The sequence below is a fragment of the Pseudomyrmex gracilis genome, unplaced genomic scaffold, assembly GCF_002006095.1.
Source record: "Pseudomyrmex gracilis isolate BER0280 unplaced genomic scaffold, ASM200609v1 scaffold_1, whole genome shotgun sequence".
In the NCBI taxonomy this organism is placed as follows: Eukaryota; Metazoa; Arthropoda; class Insecta; order Hymenoptera; family Formicidae; genus Pseudomyrmex; species Pseudomyrmex gracilis.
The window spans coordinates 229,402-249,814 of NW_018020585.1; the positions used below are offsets into that span (position 1 = coordinate 229,402).

The 20,413-nt window shown below is 33.6% G+C and overlaps 2 protein-coding genes across 6 annotated transcripts; one reads left to right on the top strand and one right to left on the bottom strand.

The window, feature by feature from the left end:
* Positions 1-572: 572 nt before the first annotated feature.
* On the top strand, positions 573-4,446 carry LOC109852255 (OTU domain-containing protein 7B-like). Of its 5 annotated transcripts, none has more exons than XM_020423289.1 (9): positions 573-1,137; positions 1,995-2,233; positions 2,336-2,473; positions 2,729-2,823; positions 2,892-3,263; positions 3,356-3,672; positions 3,751-3,909; positions 3,995-4,070; positions 4,134-4,446. In XM_020423289.1, exons 2-9 carry the CDS (start codon positions 2,011-2,013, stop codon positions 4,233-4,235), a joined length of 1,482 nt encoding a protein of 493 aa, XP_020278878.1. In that variant the 5' UTR covers positions 573-1,137; positions 1,995-2,010; the 3' UTR covers positions 4,236-4,446. The 5 variants fall into 5 exon arrangements, with proteins under 5 accessions (XP_020278878.1, XP_020278850.1, XP_020278842.1 ...); XM_020423261.1 differs by having other exon boundaries at positions 574-1,182; positions 2,336-2,594; positions 2,673-2,823; XM_020423253.1 differs by having other exon boundaries at positions 574-1,137; positions 2,336-2,594; positions 2,673-2,823.
* Positions 4,447-6,144: 1,698 nt separating this feature from the next.
* Positions 6,145-18,813, bottom strand: LOC109852250 (ubiquitin-conjugating enzyme E2 R2). Its single transcript, XM_020423240.1, has 5 exons — positions 18,168-18,813; positions 12,105-12,191; positions 8,848-8,945; positions 8,577-8,711; positions 6,145-7,812 (listed from the first exon to the last, which is right to left on the bottom strand). The coding sequence occupies exons 1-5, from the start codon at positions 18,339-18,341 to the stop codon at positions 7,590-7,592; spliced, it is 717 nt and encodes a 238-aa protein (XP_020278829.1). The 5' UTR covers positions 18,342-18,813; the 3' UTR covers positions 6,145-7,589.
* Between the last annotated feature and the right edge of the window lie 1,600 nt (positions 18,814-20,413).

The window sequence follows — 20,413 nt, forward strand, 5'->3', positions numbered from 1 at the left end:
TATCCAATCACACATAAAGGCCTAAAGTGGGCGCTTTAGGTTGGATCCTCATGCAAAACACCGGCGCTTTGACATCGAACGTTGATTGGTGAAAAGCGGATGGTGAGGGTAAATGGCAGCTCTAATTTACCCTCACCACTTGCCTTTCACCAATCAACGTTCGGTATCAAAGTGCCGGTGTCTGCATGAGGATCCAGCCTTAAGCGTCAGTCTATCTTTATTCTATGGCTGCGTTCCGAGTTACGCATAGGCGCGCATTTATCTATAGTACACGTAACGTATGGTATAGACAAATGCGCGCATATGCGTAACTCGGAACGCAGTCAATATTTAAACAACAATAAAGACAGACTGACGCTTAAAGCGCGTAAGCGTCCAAGATCCATTGATATAACATTGATTACATTAATTGTTTATATTATTAGTCAAACGCGAAATAACGCACAGGCTTGGACTTTTTCAAATAATTTTTTCTCTTTGCAGCAATCTGTTACTAATTTTTTTGCAAAAAAAGTAATTTGTTCTACAGTATGTACACAGCGTATAAACGTAATAAGATTTTACACGAGTCATCACTGCTTATCTATCGTCTCGCCAAAAACTTGATAACATCAATGCGCGTACACATACAATTACAATGCAATTCTTATTGCAATCGCACTCTTCGATATGTATCGCAAAAGTATTCTTTATCTTTTCCTTGTCATTTTTGAACTGTTTTTGCTACCGCCAAAAATTTACAAATCGACACGTGTCAATGCACAGCACACAAATACAGCGCCTGCTCGTCACGCGAGACATGTGACCCGTTTAAAGTTTCACCGTATGTGGAATTACCGTGAGAACGATTGCAGTTCGCTCACTGTTAGTGCGGATATTCCACCTTCCTGAAGTATACGCGACAAGTTAGCGCTTGACGAGCTGTTCTAGGTTAGGTTATGTTGCTGTGTTTATAGTCATCGCGGTCTAATTGATTCTCCTCGCGTGCACAGTCCGTCATCATCGGCGAAGTTCGGTCGTTGCCTGTGCGAAATATGAGAAGGACATACACTGGGACATCTGGATTAGTTTATCTTCTCTTCGGAGTATCCTAACTACTGCGTCGCGTCTGCAAGCTAACTTGATAACTACCTCAAGGTTCGCAATTTTCGCAACGTTCTTCCTGTTTTGATTTTCTTTCCGGTAGGTAGAAATGTATAACGCGAGACTTACGCAATATATTCGTGGGTAGATTATGATCAAGCGAGGACAAGAAGTTATAAAAGTCGCTGTTGTTTTTTGTGTCTAAAGTGTGTTCGATCACAGCTGTACGTGACGCGATCGATCTCATGCGTAACGTTGCTTCGTTAAAAATATGAAAACAGTGTCACTGCGAAACTTTGCCCCATTTCTATAGATTCGCGCAGAGTACCGCGCACGATTACTGACATTCGCGCGTAATCGCGCGGCCGGTTACGAATCTTGTGTGACCTTGTAGAATGTGCGTTTTGTTTGTTGCATCGTCGCCGCTAATGCACCGTCTGTTTACAACTTGGAATAGTTATAGCGTGTCGCTTTGTTAAAAATAAACGCTACAAATATCTTACATACCTCGATAACTAAATATAAAATTCTCAAATTATATATTATATATCGAATTATATGTTATATAATAGATATTGCAACGTATAATCTTCACGAATTAATTAGAAAACAGATTTATTTGTTTTTTCTTTTTTTTTTTTTTTTTCAAAAAAAAGAATCTTGCTGCATTGAAAGATGTGTTTAAAAGAACTATTGCATATTATGAGCAGAGGAGAAGAATATCTAATTAATTTTAATTAGTCTCATAATGACTCATGAGTTTTAATCAGTTTGCAACACTACTGGTGTTTAAGAATTAATTGGCTAGTTTTCTGCACAATATAGAATAGATTTTTGATACTTTTTATAATGTTTACAAACACCAATTGATGACTTATTTCTACTATGAGAATATTTTTTTGTGTTGACAGACTACACAGTTGTGATATGAGTGTTGGTTTATCCATGTATGATGGCTTGGAGAACGAGACTACTTCTGATAATGGCTTGGATAATACCGGAAGTACTACAAAAAAACTGGCTAGGGGTATTTCTCGTGCAACTGAAAATGCAGCAATTGTTTCCTATGCTCGTACACAATTGGCATCTTTAGGCGTTCTTGATACACCAGAATTCACATTCTCACTGCCTGATTTGTCTGTATATCCAGGTATTTTTTTTATTGTGTGTGTGTCGAATATGCTATAAAAATGTCAATTTAATACTTATGTTATAATATTAATACTTGTGCTATAATATTGATATCACTTAGATTCATTCCGTAAATTCTTGGAGAAAGATCTTATAGAGAATGGATGTTTAACCTCTCTCGAAGCTGCAGGACGTTTAAACTGGTGGTACAAGAGTGGCAGTACTAGAATTCTCTGGCCGCTAGCAACATCTGGAGATGGTAATTGTTTGCTTCACGCTGCTTCATTAGGAATGTGGGGTTTTCATGATAGATTGCTTACTCTAAGAGAAGCGCTGTACAATACTCTAGCTAAAGGAGAATACAGACATGCTCTATTCAGGTATAAAATAAGAAATAAAAATAGAGCAAGTATAATATTTAATGATAATTAAAATATTGTAAAAATATGATTTTTGAGACGGTGGAAGTGGAGACAAACAGACCTAAATGCTGCTGCTAATTTATCATATACAGAAGCAGAGTGGTTATCTGAATGGCAAAGTATAGTAGACATGGCCTCTCCCGCGATTAGAAACCAAACTGTTACATCTTATCAGAGTCTCGAAGAGGTATCATGTCATCACATTTTCTTGACAATATATATAGAATTATTCTCTACTCTCTGTTTATATTTTAGATACACGTTTTAGCCTTGGCTCATGCTTTAAAAAGGCCTATAATAGTTATAGCAGAAACTATGTTGAAAGATTCTGAAGGAGTGGCCTTTGCGCCGATCCCGTTCGGCGGTGTATATCTGCCTTTGGAAGTGCTACCCTCACGTTGTCATAGAACTCCCTTACTCTTAGCGTATCATTCTGCTCATTTTTCACCGCTTGTTACGGTAGATGGATGCAACGATTATGGCAATGCTTGCGGCGAAGGAGTCAGTATACCACTGGTCGATCCGGATACTGGTAAACTGTTGCCAATTTTATTCGCTGTGGATCCTGGTCCTGATTGGAACTGGACCGATGGTTTACGAGATTTGTTAACTTGTACGCAGGATACCGTACGTACATTACATCCTTTCTCCTTTGTATTAAAAATATCGAGAATATTATTCAAGATAAAATTATTCTTTTTATATTTTATTGCACACAGATAGAAAGTCTGTTACGAAAATATCTGGACTGCGAGTATCAAAGTTTTACATCTGAAGATATCGATAGGCTTTCCGATGCAGATGGTTCATTATCGAAAACAGCGAGACAATTAATAGAGGTAGCAAAACAATTTGGTTCTCTTGGTAGATCCGTCAGTAAAAAATTATGGTCTAATATGACTAATAAAAGGTCAAAAAGTCCGCCTTCGTCAAGCGGAATTTCTACTGAGGGTTTGTTGTGCGTGAGAATAAAAAGTAGACGTCACCAGTATGTAGATCAAATGCTTCAAAATTATCTTCAGTGTGCCCATGCAAGGTATTATCGTGACATATAATGCGATCTATTATTTGTTGCATATTTGAAATAAGCTATAAAAGGTTCGTTTAATCGCAGATATCTACAAGATCATCAAGTAGATGATACGGGAAGCGAACTGAATTACGGTGCCGGAAAGTCTAAATTTTATGCTGCCAGTGATCGCGATAGTCATGCGAGCGTTAGCAAATTGTTACCTACTAATACAAATAAGGATCGTACGCTTTATCTTTCAAGGTACTATTTTGGAACACATTTTCTATTCGCCAGTTTTTTAAATATGTTCCATGACAAAATAATGAATCCAGTATTTTCTCTACAGATCCACATTTTATAACAATCAATCTCCATTAAGTAGCACGGAGCCAGAGATCTGGAACAGTAGTGACGATGTAAAGGTATGTATTTCAAACATTTGTTTTGAAGCAAGTTAAATATAATATAAAATGTTTTTTATACAGTACGTTGTGAAAGAGTGTCGCTCTGAACACTGCCAATTCTTTGGATCACCGGAAAACGAATACTATTGCTCACAATGCTGGGCTAATCGACGTTATCGTTAGATAACTTTCGTCCTTAATCACACATGACAATAATATCAGTTTACTATCGCTCGAATAAAATATTAAATAATTGCTAGACGTAAAGCTAGCTTCATGCTTATGAAAATATCCCGCCAACATATCGTTGCTAACATTGCGCTGTTGTTTTAAGTTTGTTTTAACTTTTTCTTGTTTTCTCTCGCGTATATATATTATTTATTAACATTCTTAATCTTTGAAAACTATGTATATACATATATACATACATATATACATACATATATACATACATACATACATACATACATACATACATACATACATACATACATACATACATATATGTATGTACAACCAGATGCACAGGATTAAATTAAATGTTTTTTTTTTTTTGTTATAATTATTTGTAGTATGTACATATTTTATTTACGCTTGAAAGTGAAGAAAACGCGCGCTTAAATTTCTTAATACTCAAATACCTACTGTGTGATTTTATTTTACACAAGTTTCGATATCGTGCCTTTTATCGTGAACGCGCGGAACAAGAAACAATAATACTCCCATGTATCACTTTGTCACTTAAGAATTACTTCACAGCTACTTTCATAATTTTTTATTAGTGGTAATGTAATTAGCGCTTTGTAACTTGTAAAATCTTATGATGTGAAAATATTATGTAATCTTATTGTCCTGTGCAACCACTGTACGTTTTGTGTAAAGTTGTGTGAGAGAAGAATAAACATATTTTTATAAATTTGACGTAATATCTTTCGCCATGCAACAAATATATTGCCGTGTAAAAGGTTATATAAGCTCACACAATATATTTTGTCGTAATAAAATGTATTTACACATATTTCTTTGCATTAACCTATCATTGTGTGAAAAAGATCATAATTATTAATAAGTAATTTAATATAATTTTACCTGATATATATATTACCTATATTTACTGTGAATTATATCGACAAACATGTAATTGTATAACACTAATTTTATTAATTATATGCAAAGAAAAGCCTGCTTGTATATACAAAAATCCAAGAAGATATAATTATTCAATGTACAAATTATTATATGTTGATACCGCCAGTATTTTGTATACTTTCTATTATTAAAAACTACGAAAAACATTAAATGAGACTAAGAAACTAAGAAGTATTTAGTTTAATTACGATATTACTACGTACACAAACGCAGAATATATATTTAGATATGATATTAAAATTTGGATATCTTCTTGTTTCTATTTTGTCGTCTTCAACAGTCCTTATTGGTCTTCCAATAAAATATAGTTAATAAAGAAATAAGTAAAAGAAAAATAGCATACGTATATTTGTGTCTTTAAAAATTGTGTGTCTGAGTTTTATATACTATTTACAATTTCAGTCATACGAGCACAGATACACTACCACAGAGTCGATTAGCTGCATCCAATATATTTTTTTTAAATAATAAGCTTAAGAGTAATTATTATTTTACTTGGAAAGCTTTTATTTCAAAGATGACATTTAATACAAAGAGATCTAAAAAAATCACAAGCTAAAGTAACTTTGTGGCCGTAGCATTATGCGCGTATAAATTCTAGTGTAAGTTATTGTTTAACATTGATAAGAGAATCAAAATTGAGATTTGTGATGAAAATTATGTACTTCAAAACTTACAACCAATTTTTAAATTGAAGATATAAAAAAACAATTACTAGTTGTTAATTTTACTTTTTCAAATTTAATAAAATAACACAGCACAAATATATTTACGCACAATATATATGCCTATGTATGTATACAAATTATTAATGATAATTAATGTTATTAATAATATAAATCTATACTGTGTGTGTGTGTATATATAAGATGTAAAAATTTATTATTAATAATTTTTAACAGGTCTTTTTTCGACCATTTGTTTTTTTCTCTAGATTGAATATCATTCTCAATTTTTTGCAATATTACAATACAAATATATAATTATGTAACAGAAAGCGAAAATTTATTATTAATGCAAATGTTACACATAGATGTTAGGATCAATTGATGTACCCATTTGCAACTTCGAACATGACATGTGAAACTAGATATCTCCAAAATGATGTAATGTCAATCGCGTGTACTTACAGTACTTGTATACATAGAATCGTTTTTATCGAACGCATTTATCAATACTAAGGTAAATCAATTGGTCCGTTTCTATTTGAAAGATCAAAGTGCCAGCCACAATACAAGCACAAGTGCTGTCCTATTGAAGTACTTATATTTATACTATAGGATATTGCTTAAGTTAAAGAGCTTATAAACACGGAATTTTTTTGTAATATCATGCAATATATACTTAAAATACAACTATAAACTTTTCTAACTCTCGTCCACAGCCAGATCTTAAACTTCATCAAACTTTCGTCAATCTTTTGCGTTATTATGACGAATTTTTGGCGCTGCGTGTACTTACATATATTAGTACATACTTAAATACAAACTAGTAAGCTTATACATATTTTTATTAAGATTTTTAACATGGATATGAAACTATATAATTTATATAGTACATATATTTATCGTCACCTGAAAGCTATAGTGTTTTAAGTGGAAAATAGAACACTGTAATCCTCAACTGATAATATACAGGATATTCGCGTTATTATTAGCCAGCATTTTTCTCGTAAATTGTAAGTATATTGAAACAATAAAAAAGAGAAAAGTTTTGCTGTTTTGTTTTATAACCAACATAATAGTGTACGTCAATTTTTTTATATTATTTTATATTATTTTATATTTCTCGAAAGTCATAGTATACAACATTGTTAAATTTGTCTTGACGCTTTAATATGAAGCAAAAATTATATAATATTTTATTTAGACTTTGAGGTCAGTTTCATTTCTCGAAAATTATTGCAAAAAACTGATAAACTATTATGTATTGTGTGTGTGCGCTCGCGCGCGCGTGTGTACACACACACATACACACATTTTAAACAAATATGAAAAAAATACAATCCACACGATAATTATTAACTTATAAATAACTTGGAATCTACGAATATCTGTAAATTTTTATTCTGATAAATAATTCTGACAATTAGGCGCGAGAGTTAAAATAGTTTTATTTGGAAACCATCATTAAGCAGATCTGTTTTTATTCATGTTTCAATTTTTCTTTTTATAAATACAATAATTTTAAAAGAAATCGACATACTCATAAGTCTTCTAAAGTTGACTGTTGTCCAGCAAAAAATAGCTTGAAATTTTGGTAACGGAGAGAGAAATAGAAAGATTGTCCGGTTTAAAAGCTCGTTAATTTATTAATCTATACAGAATTGGTATATAATAATTAGCGGTTCGGGTTTTTTGTTGTTGTATTTATTATCTAAGAAATGGATCACGATTCTCCGTTGCCACTATCATCGCCATCTTCATAATCAGTGGCGCTGAGCTGCTCGTCTTCGTCATCATCCAACTCGTATTCGTCGTCGTAAAAGTCTGTCATATCTAATTGCTGCTCGGCTGGCCTCGCTCGGGTCTTTATACAATAATCTTCCAGGGTTACGGGTACTACAATACCCTCTTTTTCGGCTTCTATTTTGGCAGCTTGGGCTTGTTTCCTAATAGAAAAAATGCATGAAATATACATTGACAAAATACCTACCTCTTTGATAGTCCAACAACTAAGATATTTCTTTGTTTATATATCAAATAGAAAAAGATTACAAAAAAACCGTAACGTGAACAATATTTAATGACCCGGAAAAAATAGCCTGCATTTATAGATAAATTCGATATTTGATTGTAAATAATTGCGTATAAATTATATATTGAGTGAGTGCAAAGATTCGTGTCCGATCATTAAAACTAATCAAGCAGTAATTCGGCATGAGCAATTGTTTTTTTAAATCAATGATGTAATCGCCGTCGTTTTATACAATCCCTTTTGTTAACGTTCTGTAGCATACAGATGCTTCAATCATAAAACGACTTTGGTTTTGCGTTGAAAGAAAAAAAATATTTTTGTCAGCTTTTAAAGATTCTTTTAATCATGAAAAGACTATATTAATTATGTTCCACAAATTTCTTGAAAAAGCTATTTTGTGTGATACATTAAATTATGGTTTACAGACAATATTATTTCGTTTATTGTATTATGAAACTAGCTCTTATTTTTTATTTTATTTTTAACTAGAACGAAGAAAACGACTTTTCTGATGGCCATTTCATAGTTGAAATATATGTCAAAATTACGATGTCATCATTGCTGCACTTATTTTTCACAGCATTTATATCGACAATATCGTGACACAGCTTATATGATTTCTTAATATAAATATTTAAAGTTTTCTCTATAATAACGGTTCGACAAAAAATCTTATACCTTATGATATTTTCATATTCTTTATCTCTCCCTTTGGAGTCACGCCAGCGTCTGTACATCACTGATGCGTCAACGTTAGCGGGGCTAAATGTGTTAGGCTCGTTCAGCAACGAGATTACTGATAGCAGGATGGTCCTGATAAAAAGCACAAATTTATTATTTAAAAAATTTTAGATTCTGAGAACTACACTACGTATAATTTAACATAAGGACACAACAGCATGTTTCGTTTCTCCTAATTTTTTTCTGTGATACCGATTATGATACTCACCTGACATTTTGCGTTGGATTCCACCTCTCGCAAGGGAGTTCACCGCTCTGTGGATCATCTACGGGTGGATGTAGAATTGATATGCACAAATCACCGTTCTACACAGAGAAGGTTAACTTTTCAGATCTGATTTTGCAATTTTCTCAGTTATTTTTCTGCTACTTTTTCTTTGACTACATTCAAGTAATCATTCAAATCAAGTGTTTGTTTCATTTTGCGATATATTATTTTCAAAAATTTACTCATCGCGATTATACATATATATTTTCATATATATTTGCTCGCATGTACACATGCTGCTTGCAACAACAATTTATTGTTAAAAACTAAAATTTACTCGCGCGTGCTTATTAATTAATTAGTATCTAGACTTTTGTTATCGTTGTTACGCGCTTGGTCTAAACATTTTATCTGATTTGTACGAAGTTTTGTTGATATCAGCTTTTTTAAGCATTTAAAACATTTAAAAAAGTAAACTTTTAAAAAGATTCTAAAGCTTTGAGTTAAATATACTAAATATTTTCATATACATATATTCTTTATGTTTAATACAAAGCAAAAATATGCTGCGCACGGAGTTCACGCCTGCGTCTTCTTTTTTCCCTAACGTAAAGTATACGGCAACCTCGACGACTCTGATTCTGCGTTCATTGTTCCTGAGAAAACAACGTCGCTCGAAGGACGGAACCAGATTATTTTTTTGGTGCTTAAAGAAAAATCCCCGAGAATATTGTGATTCACGCGCTTTGCGCCATTTGGAGATAATTTTTGCGTACGAGAAGATAAGATTTTACACACACACATACACACACGCGCGCGCGTATACTTGGAATATTGCGAAAAATAATAAAATATGAAAGCCACAGTTGTGTTCGCGCGCGCACGAATGCGACCAAAAAAGATATGTTTTTATATAAAATTGCAAAAAATTTATCGCGATTTTCTTACACTCTACTGTGTTTCTATTTCTCATTTCTCCCGCGCTCGACGCAAGTAGGACAAGGCGCATCGTGGTTTCACCGTGGCTTGACTCCGAACACCTTGTAATAAGCCACGAAGGCGAAGCTTCTCGAGTAAACGCCCAGCACTTGACACGACTGCTCCGCGATAGCATCTCGCTTGTGTGTCGCGCACATGCATTTATACGAGTGGCCAGCGAGTAGATGTGTGTACCTATGCACAGAAACGCGCGAGATGCAAAAGTGGCCGCTACTTCGGATGAAAGAGAAAGAGACAACGCATAAATTTAATTTCTTCTTATTCGGACATATTTCTTTCTTTTTTTTGCACGAAGAATATAAAATTATATTTTACAAAATTGATTTGAAATGAAAGCATAAACGCGCGAAATCAAAGGAAGTTCTTTGCGTAATATACGGTATGTACACACACACACATTTGCATGCGTAAGTGTAATAATATGAATTTCACGACGGCGAAAGTTAGCTTGCGAGAGAAGCGAGCCATACAAATATTAAGGTCGCGGTATATATATGAATAAATAAATAAATACGTATGTAATATAACATGACACACACACACACACACACACACACAATTTTTTTACGACAATTTGCTTTGATTGCGAGAAACCAAAAATGTAAGAATATTGAAGCAAGAACTCTTTCTTTTACAAGCATTTGCGTAAGGCGCAGATTGCCATCAAAACCAAATTTCACGCAGTAGAAAAAAAACAAAACAAAACGAGGTTTCTCGGCGTGCGATTTAATTCGCTTAAACGTTCTGTCTTTTATCTCGCAAGTAGTGTTTGAGTTTAAACATAAATAAAATAAAATAGTTCGGCTATATTTTGTGTTCAGTAATACACAAATCACGGAAACTGTGTTCTATAATCAAATAAAATTGTTTATTTATATACATCACGTATTTTTAAATGCTCGATCTCTATTCTTGCGTTTTCACAAAAAAACTAAAGGAAAATTTAAAAATATTTTTGAATTAATTTCAAATTGTGAATAATTGTACGTGCGAGCTTTAATAACTTTCTGTCGACAGCTCGTGAAAAAAAATATTTGCGTTGTTACACCTTCCTGTCGTTGCCATCTCTATCGACGATGGGCGAGTGGACACGGATGTCCACATGAGCTTTCGACGGTCATTGACTTCGGTTTGCTAGTTATCGAAGGGTCACATGCGACGAACAACAAACAAAAGAGATGCGGCGATATCGCGAGGTCGATAAGCGTGTGAGAAGACAACATATTTTTATGCAAATAACACTATTGATGAGTAACACAAATAAAAATGCGGAAATGCATTCTCGACTACAGATAATTTGTTAACCATTTTGATAACGAATAAAAACGTTATTCGTCAAATATTTTTTCTTTTCGACCGTAATATTGTCATTGTTTTATATTTATACTTATACAGTTTGTTGTAAAAGTTATAGATATTACAAATTATTTGAATTTAATATTTTATCATAATTAAAACTGTAATTTTTAAAATACAGGAATGCCAACAACAACTTATACCTATAATATTAGTAGATAGGCGTAAAATTGCTTTCTATCTTTTTAAAAATGATACTTATAAGATCACGAATCTATTTTGTGTTCGAATCGCCACTTGCTTCGATCAATTAAATTCTCGCTTCTCTCGCTGATTGCGTGAAATTTGCACGACGACGGTGAAAGAACCGCCGAATTTTATAAACGTCAAATGTGACGATGCGAATCCGCGATAAATATAGCGACCTGACGTTCCACACAAGAACACGCGGCGCGTTAATGATATGCCAATATAAATGCAATCTCGGATACTGCTACGCAATTTTGCAAGTCGACTGTTTTCATACTTTTTTCTTTTGCTTTATACTTTTAGTTTTATACTTTTTTCTTTTGCTCCCTCTCGTTTCTCCTGGTTTGCCCGTCCGTCCGAGCGACGGTGCGTTTCGATGGAAGCGCAACCAAGCGGGGGTTCGGACGACCCGGGTGGTTTCACAAGCGCTGAAAGTGACGATGTAAAGGCTGATGGTTGTAAAAGCCATGACGGCGGAGGATAGAAGATAAAGAGAGGCGGATAGACAGAGCGGGACGGTCGTTATACAGTCGCGGTAGTAAGCGGAGTGAGAGCGGGACAGATAAACGGAAACGGGATGGTAAAAGAGAAACGAGAGACACGCACGTACACTCATGTACATAAAAGAAAAAGATCGAACATGGTGGAGAGAAGAGAGAGGAAGAGAGAGAAAGAGAACAGTATAAATCGATAATTCTCGTACATTCACTCACCTCATATACATTCGGGTGCCAAACTTTTGTCATGAAACGAATACTCGGCGGACTGTATGGATAATCTGGCGGGAACTTCATGTGTGCCTGCAACAAAACAAATCAAACTCCGTCTCACAACACATTTAACGCACGTATCATGTAGTACAATCTGTTACATACGCACAGAAAAATGACAAGTAAATATCACTTGTATCAAGTATATAATAAGTTTATATATCCACAAATGGTACCTACAAATTATACAAGGATTTCGTAAGTACTTATTCAAAATATTTTTTAAATCTTAGTAAACTTGATACTTTTCAAGCACGAATATATATTAAACTTAAAAGAAAAATTCGGTACTTAACACATCTGCGTGTTTTTCGATAAAGTTTTGAAATATTCTTGAAAAGAGAATACGTTCTTCTTTTGTATATAATAATAAGTTTTTTAAAAATTTGTAAGTATATTGTAAGACTATATCAAGAAAATATTCTTTGAATTAACGTTAACGATTGTTTAAAAGAAAAATAAATAAATACTGAATAATTATTTTTCTTAGTAATATAGAATAATGTTTTTCTGTGTGTACAAGTTGCAGTCTCTCTCTCTCATGTTGACTACGCAACAATGAATAATCTTTAGTTTATCTAACATCGAAAATTATTATAATTTTGATGGCTTCAACAATTCGACACATAATTTTCATCAAAAAATTTTAAGAGGTATTTAAAATCCGTCATTGCTTTTACGAACAGAAATGTGAAAGCTATTTCCACATATATCCATGACACCAAGTTTTAAATTCATTAAAATTATAATTTTGAATATCTGCCTTTGAAGAAGATTTATATATGTAAATTTACTTATGTTATATGTACTTAAAATATTTAACAAAATAGTAAACCATATTCTTTTTAATATATTTATATATTTAAAAATAAATATTTGAAAAGATAATAATCCTAATAAATTTCTTAATAGACTAAGATGATTTTAGTCTGATGAAAATATAAAAGATATGACAAAGTGTGATAGATGGGGTAACCTTTTTCATATACAATATATATGTATTTTGATGAAATCAGTCAAATTAATGTAGTGAAAAACTACTTTTATAAATTGCGAATGAAGACATTTCCGATGTTGAGAAAGTGCATCACGGCCATGCACGGTGTATGCACGTAACTATAACAGAAAAAGATATAAAATCAAATCAGATATTAATAAAGATTTGACATTTCGATCCGATTGAAAAATCTTCAGCGTGTTCAAGCGATAATATCGATCTCTATTTTAAAACGGGAATATTGCTATGTTCAATGGAGGCTTTGCCATCGGGACGCTAATATTGATCGCGACCTGGTCATGGCCCAAATATCCACCTCGTCCTCCGGGATAACCGCGTTCTAGAATTAACCTACTTTCTACTGACTACACACAGTATCGCGAAAATTCTGCACGTAATAGTTCGCGTGCACTTGCAAGTTGACACGTTGCCACTTTAAGCAATTTTTATGACAATTTCCCAAAATTATATGTTCCCGAATCTTTTATTGGTCTATCAAAGACAGAATTAATTGTCAGCTAATAGAGTCTTCTAAGAAAATTCTCTCTTTCAATTAAGAGATTCTTCTATTTATCTTTCAACAGAACACTAGTGATGATAATCAATGTTTTAATTATTACTAAAAAATCTTTGAAAATTCTTGAATGTTTAAATATATTTATATACAATTTTAATTTATCAATATTTGACTTGCATTTGCGTTTTAGAGTAAAATAATGAAAGCGTGCTGAGTTTTCTGATGTCACAAGTACCAAGTAGGTGGAAAAATATTGATCGCGATTATCAGTACGCGATCTTATATTGCCAGGAAATATTATGAGAATTGTCTATAACACGGGCTTACTGTCTTATGCAATAAAATGTTTTCTGCAAAGCTCTTGTGTTTTCAGATATGTTATTAAAAAAAAGTCACTTTACACGAGAAAAATAATGATTTAAAGCAAGATTTTATGCAGATTGCTCTAGCATAAAACTATCATCTTGTCGTCTTTTGTCGTAACTCCATCGTATGACCTATAAATTTTCGCGACCTACTTTGACAATAAGCACCGTTGATCATTGTAACGCGACGTTGTGTAATGCGAGTCTGATGATTTTTATACCTCAATCAAGACAGATCAGTTTGGTTTCACAAACGTGATACTGTTATTCGCTCAATTTGTAAAACATTTTTTGTTTGCTTTCGGAATAAAACAAAGAAATGCTTTAAAAAAAATGTAGTAATCAGACAATTGCAATAATTCTTCTCTCTTTTAACGTTTTTAATAACAATGGGTTGACTAGCTCTCGGAGTAATCAATGACGTCAATTTAACAAATCGATATTATATTGATTAATTTACTTGAAATAATGTCATAATCGCTTCGAAAAGGCGATTCAACTCGTGCCAGTCAAAAACGCTATTGATGCAAAAACATGCGGAAGACAATTAAAAACGATAAAAAGAAATTTTTCTAACGAGGTGTTTGTGTGTGCGTGCGCGCTATGCAGAAAAAAACTAAACATGTTTCTCGCTTTTTTCCTCTTTCCGCTTCTTATGGAAATATAGAAGTGAATAAATACATAAATAACTGTATATTGCAATTCCTTTCTGTAAGTTGTGTATCGACTATCGATTCTGCAAGCGTATTATTAACATAGAAAGTTCTGGCACAGACAAAGAGTGGAATGTCTTCGCAAGGTGAAAGGATGAAGTCTGATCGAGGCAGACGTTGTGAGAAATGAAACAAGTATAATGACGAACCAACGTCTCAAGTCCACGAGATAGATACGTTAGATAATATATAAAATCGAACCGGTGCTCGTTCGTCTTAAACGGAATGAGATTAGGAGAAAGTTGGTTGGCCGTTGGTGATCGGTAGGGTTTGCTACCATCCAGAAATAGAACCAAGACAACGCTCGATGGCATTTTATGTAACTTGGCAGCCATACTCACGTATTTTTCGCCTTTTATCGAGCTACGCGTAAGTTCTGGTTAAGAGCAAATTTCTGATAAATGTGAAAATATATAATCTTGCAAAACCGCATCTCATGATCATCATATATATATATATAAAACCAAAAAAACATATATAACTAAAAAAAGTTTTTATAATTCTTTTATGTTCAAAATGGCGACGCAATGGCTTATTTGGCAAAATCTTTTTTTCTGCAGCTTCAAATTGGTGTACAGGATTCTAGGCACACGATTTTGATCTTGAACAAACTATATAAAATATACATTATTTATATATTAAAAACTAGAGAAGTACGTAGAAATTTTTCAAAATATTGCCTTTTTTCAATGACATTTATGCTATTTTATTAAACTTGGATTTTTTCAAATTTACGTATAAAAAATGTTAATTGCAAAACGAGTTTTCAATATTTTGAAAAATTCCTACGTACTTCTCTAGTCTTTGATAATATGTAGATAATAAACATTTATATATTTTGTTCAAGGTCAAACTGTATACTTAGAATTCTGTACACTAATTGGAAGTTGCAAAAAAAAAATTCTGCAAGTGCACCACCAGTTTGGACATACAAAAAATAAAAACATTTTTTTAGTTTGTTATATATGTACAATAATAATAAATTCCTCTAAGCAGATTTTAAGTACATATATTTACCCATAAAAAATCCCTAAAACCTTACGTATCATTTTAAGACTTCAGGAGTGTTCTGACCTCTTACCTATACAGCATTATATAAAATAAAAACACAATGTTTTGTCACATACTTAGAAAGCGCAAACAACTATTTGTTTATATATAGTTTTAAGTTAGAAAATTTTGTGGTTTTTAAAACAATTGTAAATTTAAATAAAAACCTGATTTCATGCAGAATGAAAACTTACAAACGGAAAAAAGTGCAAGGAAAAGTTGTCTTTGTGGATAATCGAGAACGTGAATAAAGAATGTGAAGTTATTAATTACGAAGGATATTTCAAGCGTAAGATAAAAGCAATTGTTTATCTAAGCGTTCGAAACAACGCGAGCATTCATCGGTTAAGGGCTAACGTGATTACGGTAAAGTAAATAATAGATTAATCCGGAGCACGGTGGAGACGCAGTCTTTCGAAATAACTACATATATACGCGCAGATAAAATGTATATACGAGATATATCTTGTGTACGATATATATACAAAGGTTTACAAGAAACACCGTGGCTCGTTACCGCGCGCTACAAGTTACGTTACGAGAAGATACACCGCATTACGTGAATAGAGTTCACTTGCACGCATTTACGGTGACGAAGCGGCGAGTAGTTTAGAAAGCGGACGAAACGAAACGGTAGAGCAAGCAAAAAGTATAGCAGTGTATCAGCAATGACAGAACCCATTTTACAGTTTGGCGTTTAATCTGGTCAAACACTCCTTATCCGCTTCGTCACTGTAACTAACTTATACATGCTTATGACATCAGAAACTAGAAAAATCATGCCAATTTTTTTTTTCACCATGCGTAAACACAACTTAATGTAATCAGCTGTTTGCTTGATTTGTTTTAGAAAATATCCATTTTTTCATCTAATTATTATATTATTCTATTTCGTTTTCTTAGATAACTGTCAATATATATTATATATACTAATATTGTAAATTTGATCAAAGTGATTCGCCTAACACAAAAAAAAATCAGAGTTTGACTGTCGCTTTAGCATCTTCTAAATTTAAATCGTTTTACTAGCAAGCTGATTTTATAAAAGTAATAACTATAATAGATATCAATTTATATATTTTACTTTTTTGTATATTCGATATTGAAAAGTATCTTTAGTAAATTGACGTGAATGTAAGATATTGTGCAAAATTAGTTAAATTAGTAAGAGAACAAAAAAAAAGTATTAATGCAGAAAGAAAACTCAAGTTTCTATCAAACTAGTTATGTACCGGACCGTTTCCTTTATCTATGATTTAATTTAATTTTATAATTTAATCTAAACGCGGAAAGTTTTTTGTTTCACAAATATATTACGAATAAGGTTTGTTATACTTGAATGTTATTAGGATTATGATTTTTATTGAAAAAAGAAATGTTCTTCACTTCGAATATAAGAATATATGATAGTAAAATACATAAGATGGTAGAAGTAATTTGAATATATGTAAGATGATAGAAATGTACATTGCGATAAGTATTTTACAAGATATTATTCGACAGAATAGAATCGACTCTCGCAATTATGGTGGCAAAGCTGATCAGAATTTTGTTCACGACGTTTCGAACCTTTGACCATTCCTTCCCCTTCCCATCATTCAACTTAACCCTTCTTTCATTTCCGATCTGATTGTCACACACTTTACTTGCTACAGTTTACTAGCTTTTGTTTTTTTAACCAAGAGATTTTTTGAACAAGGAGAGAACTGAGTTTCTTAACAAGTAAAATGTACTTTTTGCGAACATGACAGGCAATAATTCCGAAGATAGGTCAACGTTGCGGCCTTTATTGTACAACGTTTGGTTTTGTTGCGGAAAAGGATAGTCGATATGCTCTGAGCTAGGCTAGGTTATGCGCAAGAAGAACATACATATATGATATTTGCGTGTTATCATAAAGAGCGGAATATATGCAAAGTCGCATTTTTCAAGCGTCTTAGCTCGTATGTACGAAGGCTTCTTTGTTTACGCTTTCAACGATAACACATTGAATGAAAAAAAACTGTTGACGAACAGACATTACTGAACGATACCTGCTTGTGATGTTTGATTAAAAATTATACATTTTAACAATTAATAGAGTTTTTTATTCTAAATTTTGTTTGACAAAAATTCGAGAATGTAAAAAACGCAACTTATGTATCATATTCTGATCTAACCAAGAAACGATACTGCATTCTGGCTTTATATTCGACACGCAGCTACGACAACTTTGTCGTCGTTACACCGCACGATTCGCGTAAATATATACATATATATATATATACATATATATATACATATATATGTACGTACATATAAATATATATATATATATACGCACACACATACAACATCGCGTAAACAACACAGAGCAACGAATACCTTGAAATATCCGCCCTGATAGAGTGTATCAGGTGGACCGAAAATCGCGACTTCCCACTCAAACATGTTGTCCTCGTTGACGAGCTTAACGCGAAAGCCCTCCACAGGTTCTTCTTGCAAACTCTTGTATTCCAAGGCGAGTGCCCGTAACGCGCTGCTCGTCGGCTGTGCCATAGCAATTCTAGTAAGTTACCACTGCGCCTCTTTCGTGGAATATCACAATGTTGCGTCTACCCCTCCGAGCGGGCGAGAACGTCCCGATTTCTGATTGCGTCAAGTGGTCACGAACACGATAGATTACAGATTTCGCTGATTCTTAGAATCAATTGCATGTACGAGAAAGAGAAGACGGTTTTTGCAAAACGAGACTTAACACAAAAGCCACGCGCATTTACGCGTTTTCTTGGTTCTTCACGCCACCGCAGTATCGTACATCGGAAACACGCGCGGTTCTCTTTGCACGCGATTACCACAAACAAAAGAACGCGTCCGTGCAAACGGGTACCGATAACCAAAGTTGCGCGAAATGCCGTTCCAGTCAACAATATAACACCATTCCCGACGACGATGGACACACACGCACGTCCTCTCCGTGAAAGCCCAACAAAACAGCTGACGTACTCCTGCGTCACCTATCCATCCTTCGCACATGCGTACTTCGCTCGCCTTTCTATCATCTTTTCCATTTAAGAAAATTATGTATTACACTTTGTGTATATTTTACAACTTTTGTAAAGAAATATAATAATCGATTTCTATACACGTAAACACACATTATTCGTAAAACTAAATAAAGAGAAAAGAAAACTACAAAATTGAAGAGATCGAAGGTTTGTTCACTTTGCATGCTTCTACTCAGTCCAACGCGCCTGCACTAGTGCAACTTTTTTTTATTGAAAAAGTTCATTAAAAATGTTTTGAAGTTTCATTGAAGTTTCATTGAAAAATAGCGCGTTGGAGCATGTTGAAGCATGCGACGCGAACAAACCTCGAGATGAAAAGCGATGATTTAAAAAAAATCAGAAGTCAACATATTCCCATATATAAAATATATATGTATGGTTTTATTGCTTTGTCTATTGTCGATTATATGTTTTTATTATACTTAATTTTATTCCACTTTCTTCATTTATTCAGAAAAACGATGTTCGATTTAACAGTAATATAATGCACATATATTTTTAAACACAATATATGGATATATATATATATATTTATATATATTGTATTTAAAAATGGTTCCAAATAAAACAAGACGGTGAATAATTTGCTGATAACTTTATTATTATACTGAATTCAAATTGAGAAGAGAATTCTATTGCATATAAAGGAAGAAAAGCGGGCAAAGTGGGGATAGTGTTGCGCGCGGAATTGGCGGGATACTCGCTGGCAGCCAATGGCAGCGTTCAGCGGAACAATTGCTGAGTTGTTGTCTTATCAACAATTGACATTGATTGTTGGTTCTAAAAGTAAGAACCAATCATGTTCGATTGCTACAAAGCAGCTTGTTCTGCTGAACGCAACCAATGGCTGTTAAATGGGGGGGCTTTCTAGTAGGAGAGATGCGCACAACGGACGAGTTTTCGTTTATCTGGTTTTTTACTCGATTTGAATTTAGTAGCAGAAATCCAATAGCAGAATAATAGTTGTAAGCTGTAAGTCGTAAGAAATTGACTAATCACAGACAAATCTACTTCCGTCACCACTTTTTGAACCAAACGCTCTATCCTGTTTCTTTTTACTCAATGAGTGCGTTCAGACAACTCAACGGTTGAAAGATCATCACTTATGATAGGACTATTCTTCAAAATCTGCTTTGGTTCCAAAAGTATGATCCAATCAGAAGTGATTATCTCTTAACCGTTGTGCAACTGTTGGACTGTGTTCAGTTAAGCAAGAGGAACCGAACAAACGCAGGAAATGCAGAAAATATATATATAATATTTCTATATTGCTAGTCGCGTATCTTCGCAATGAGAGGCACGAGGCCCGAGAAAGGGAGACGCACGAAGTCCAAATATGGGCATAGATAGTCGAGCGTCATTATGCGCAGGCGCGTCTACTAAAGCCTATGTCACACTACGGATTGGGATTGAGATTAGATTGACATTTGACCAATCAGAAAAAAGAAAATCAATTCTAAGTGTACTGATCTTTGCTCTCTGATTGGCCAAATTGCAATTCAATCTCAATCCTAATCCGTAGTGTGACATAGGCTTAAGCGAGTGCGAGCGAGACAAAGCATT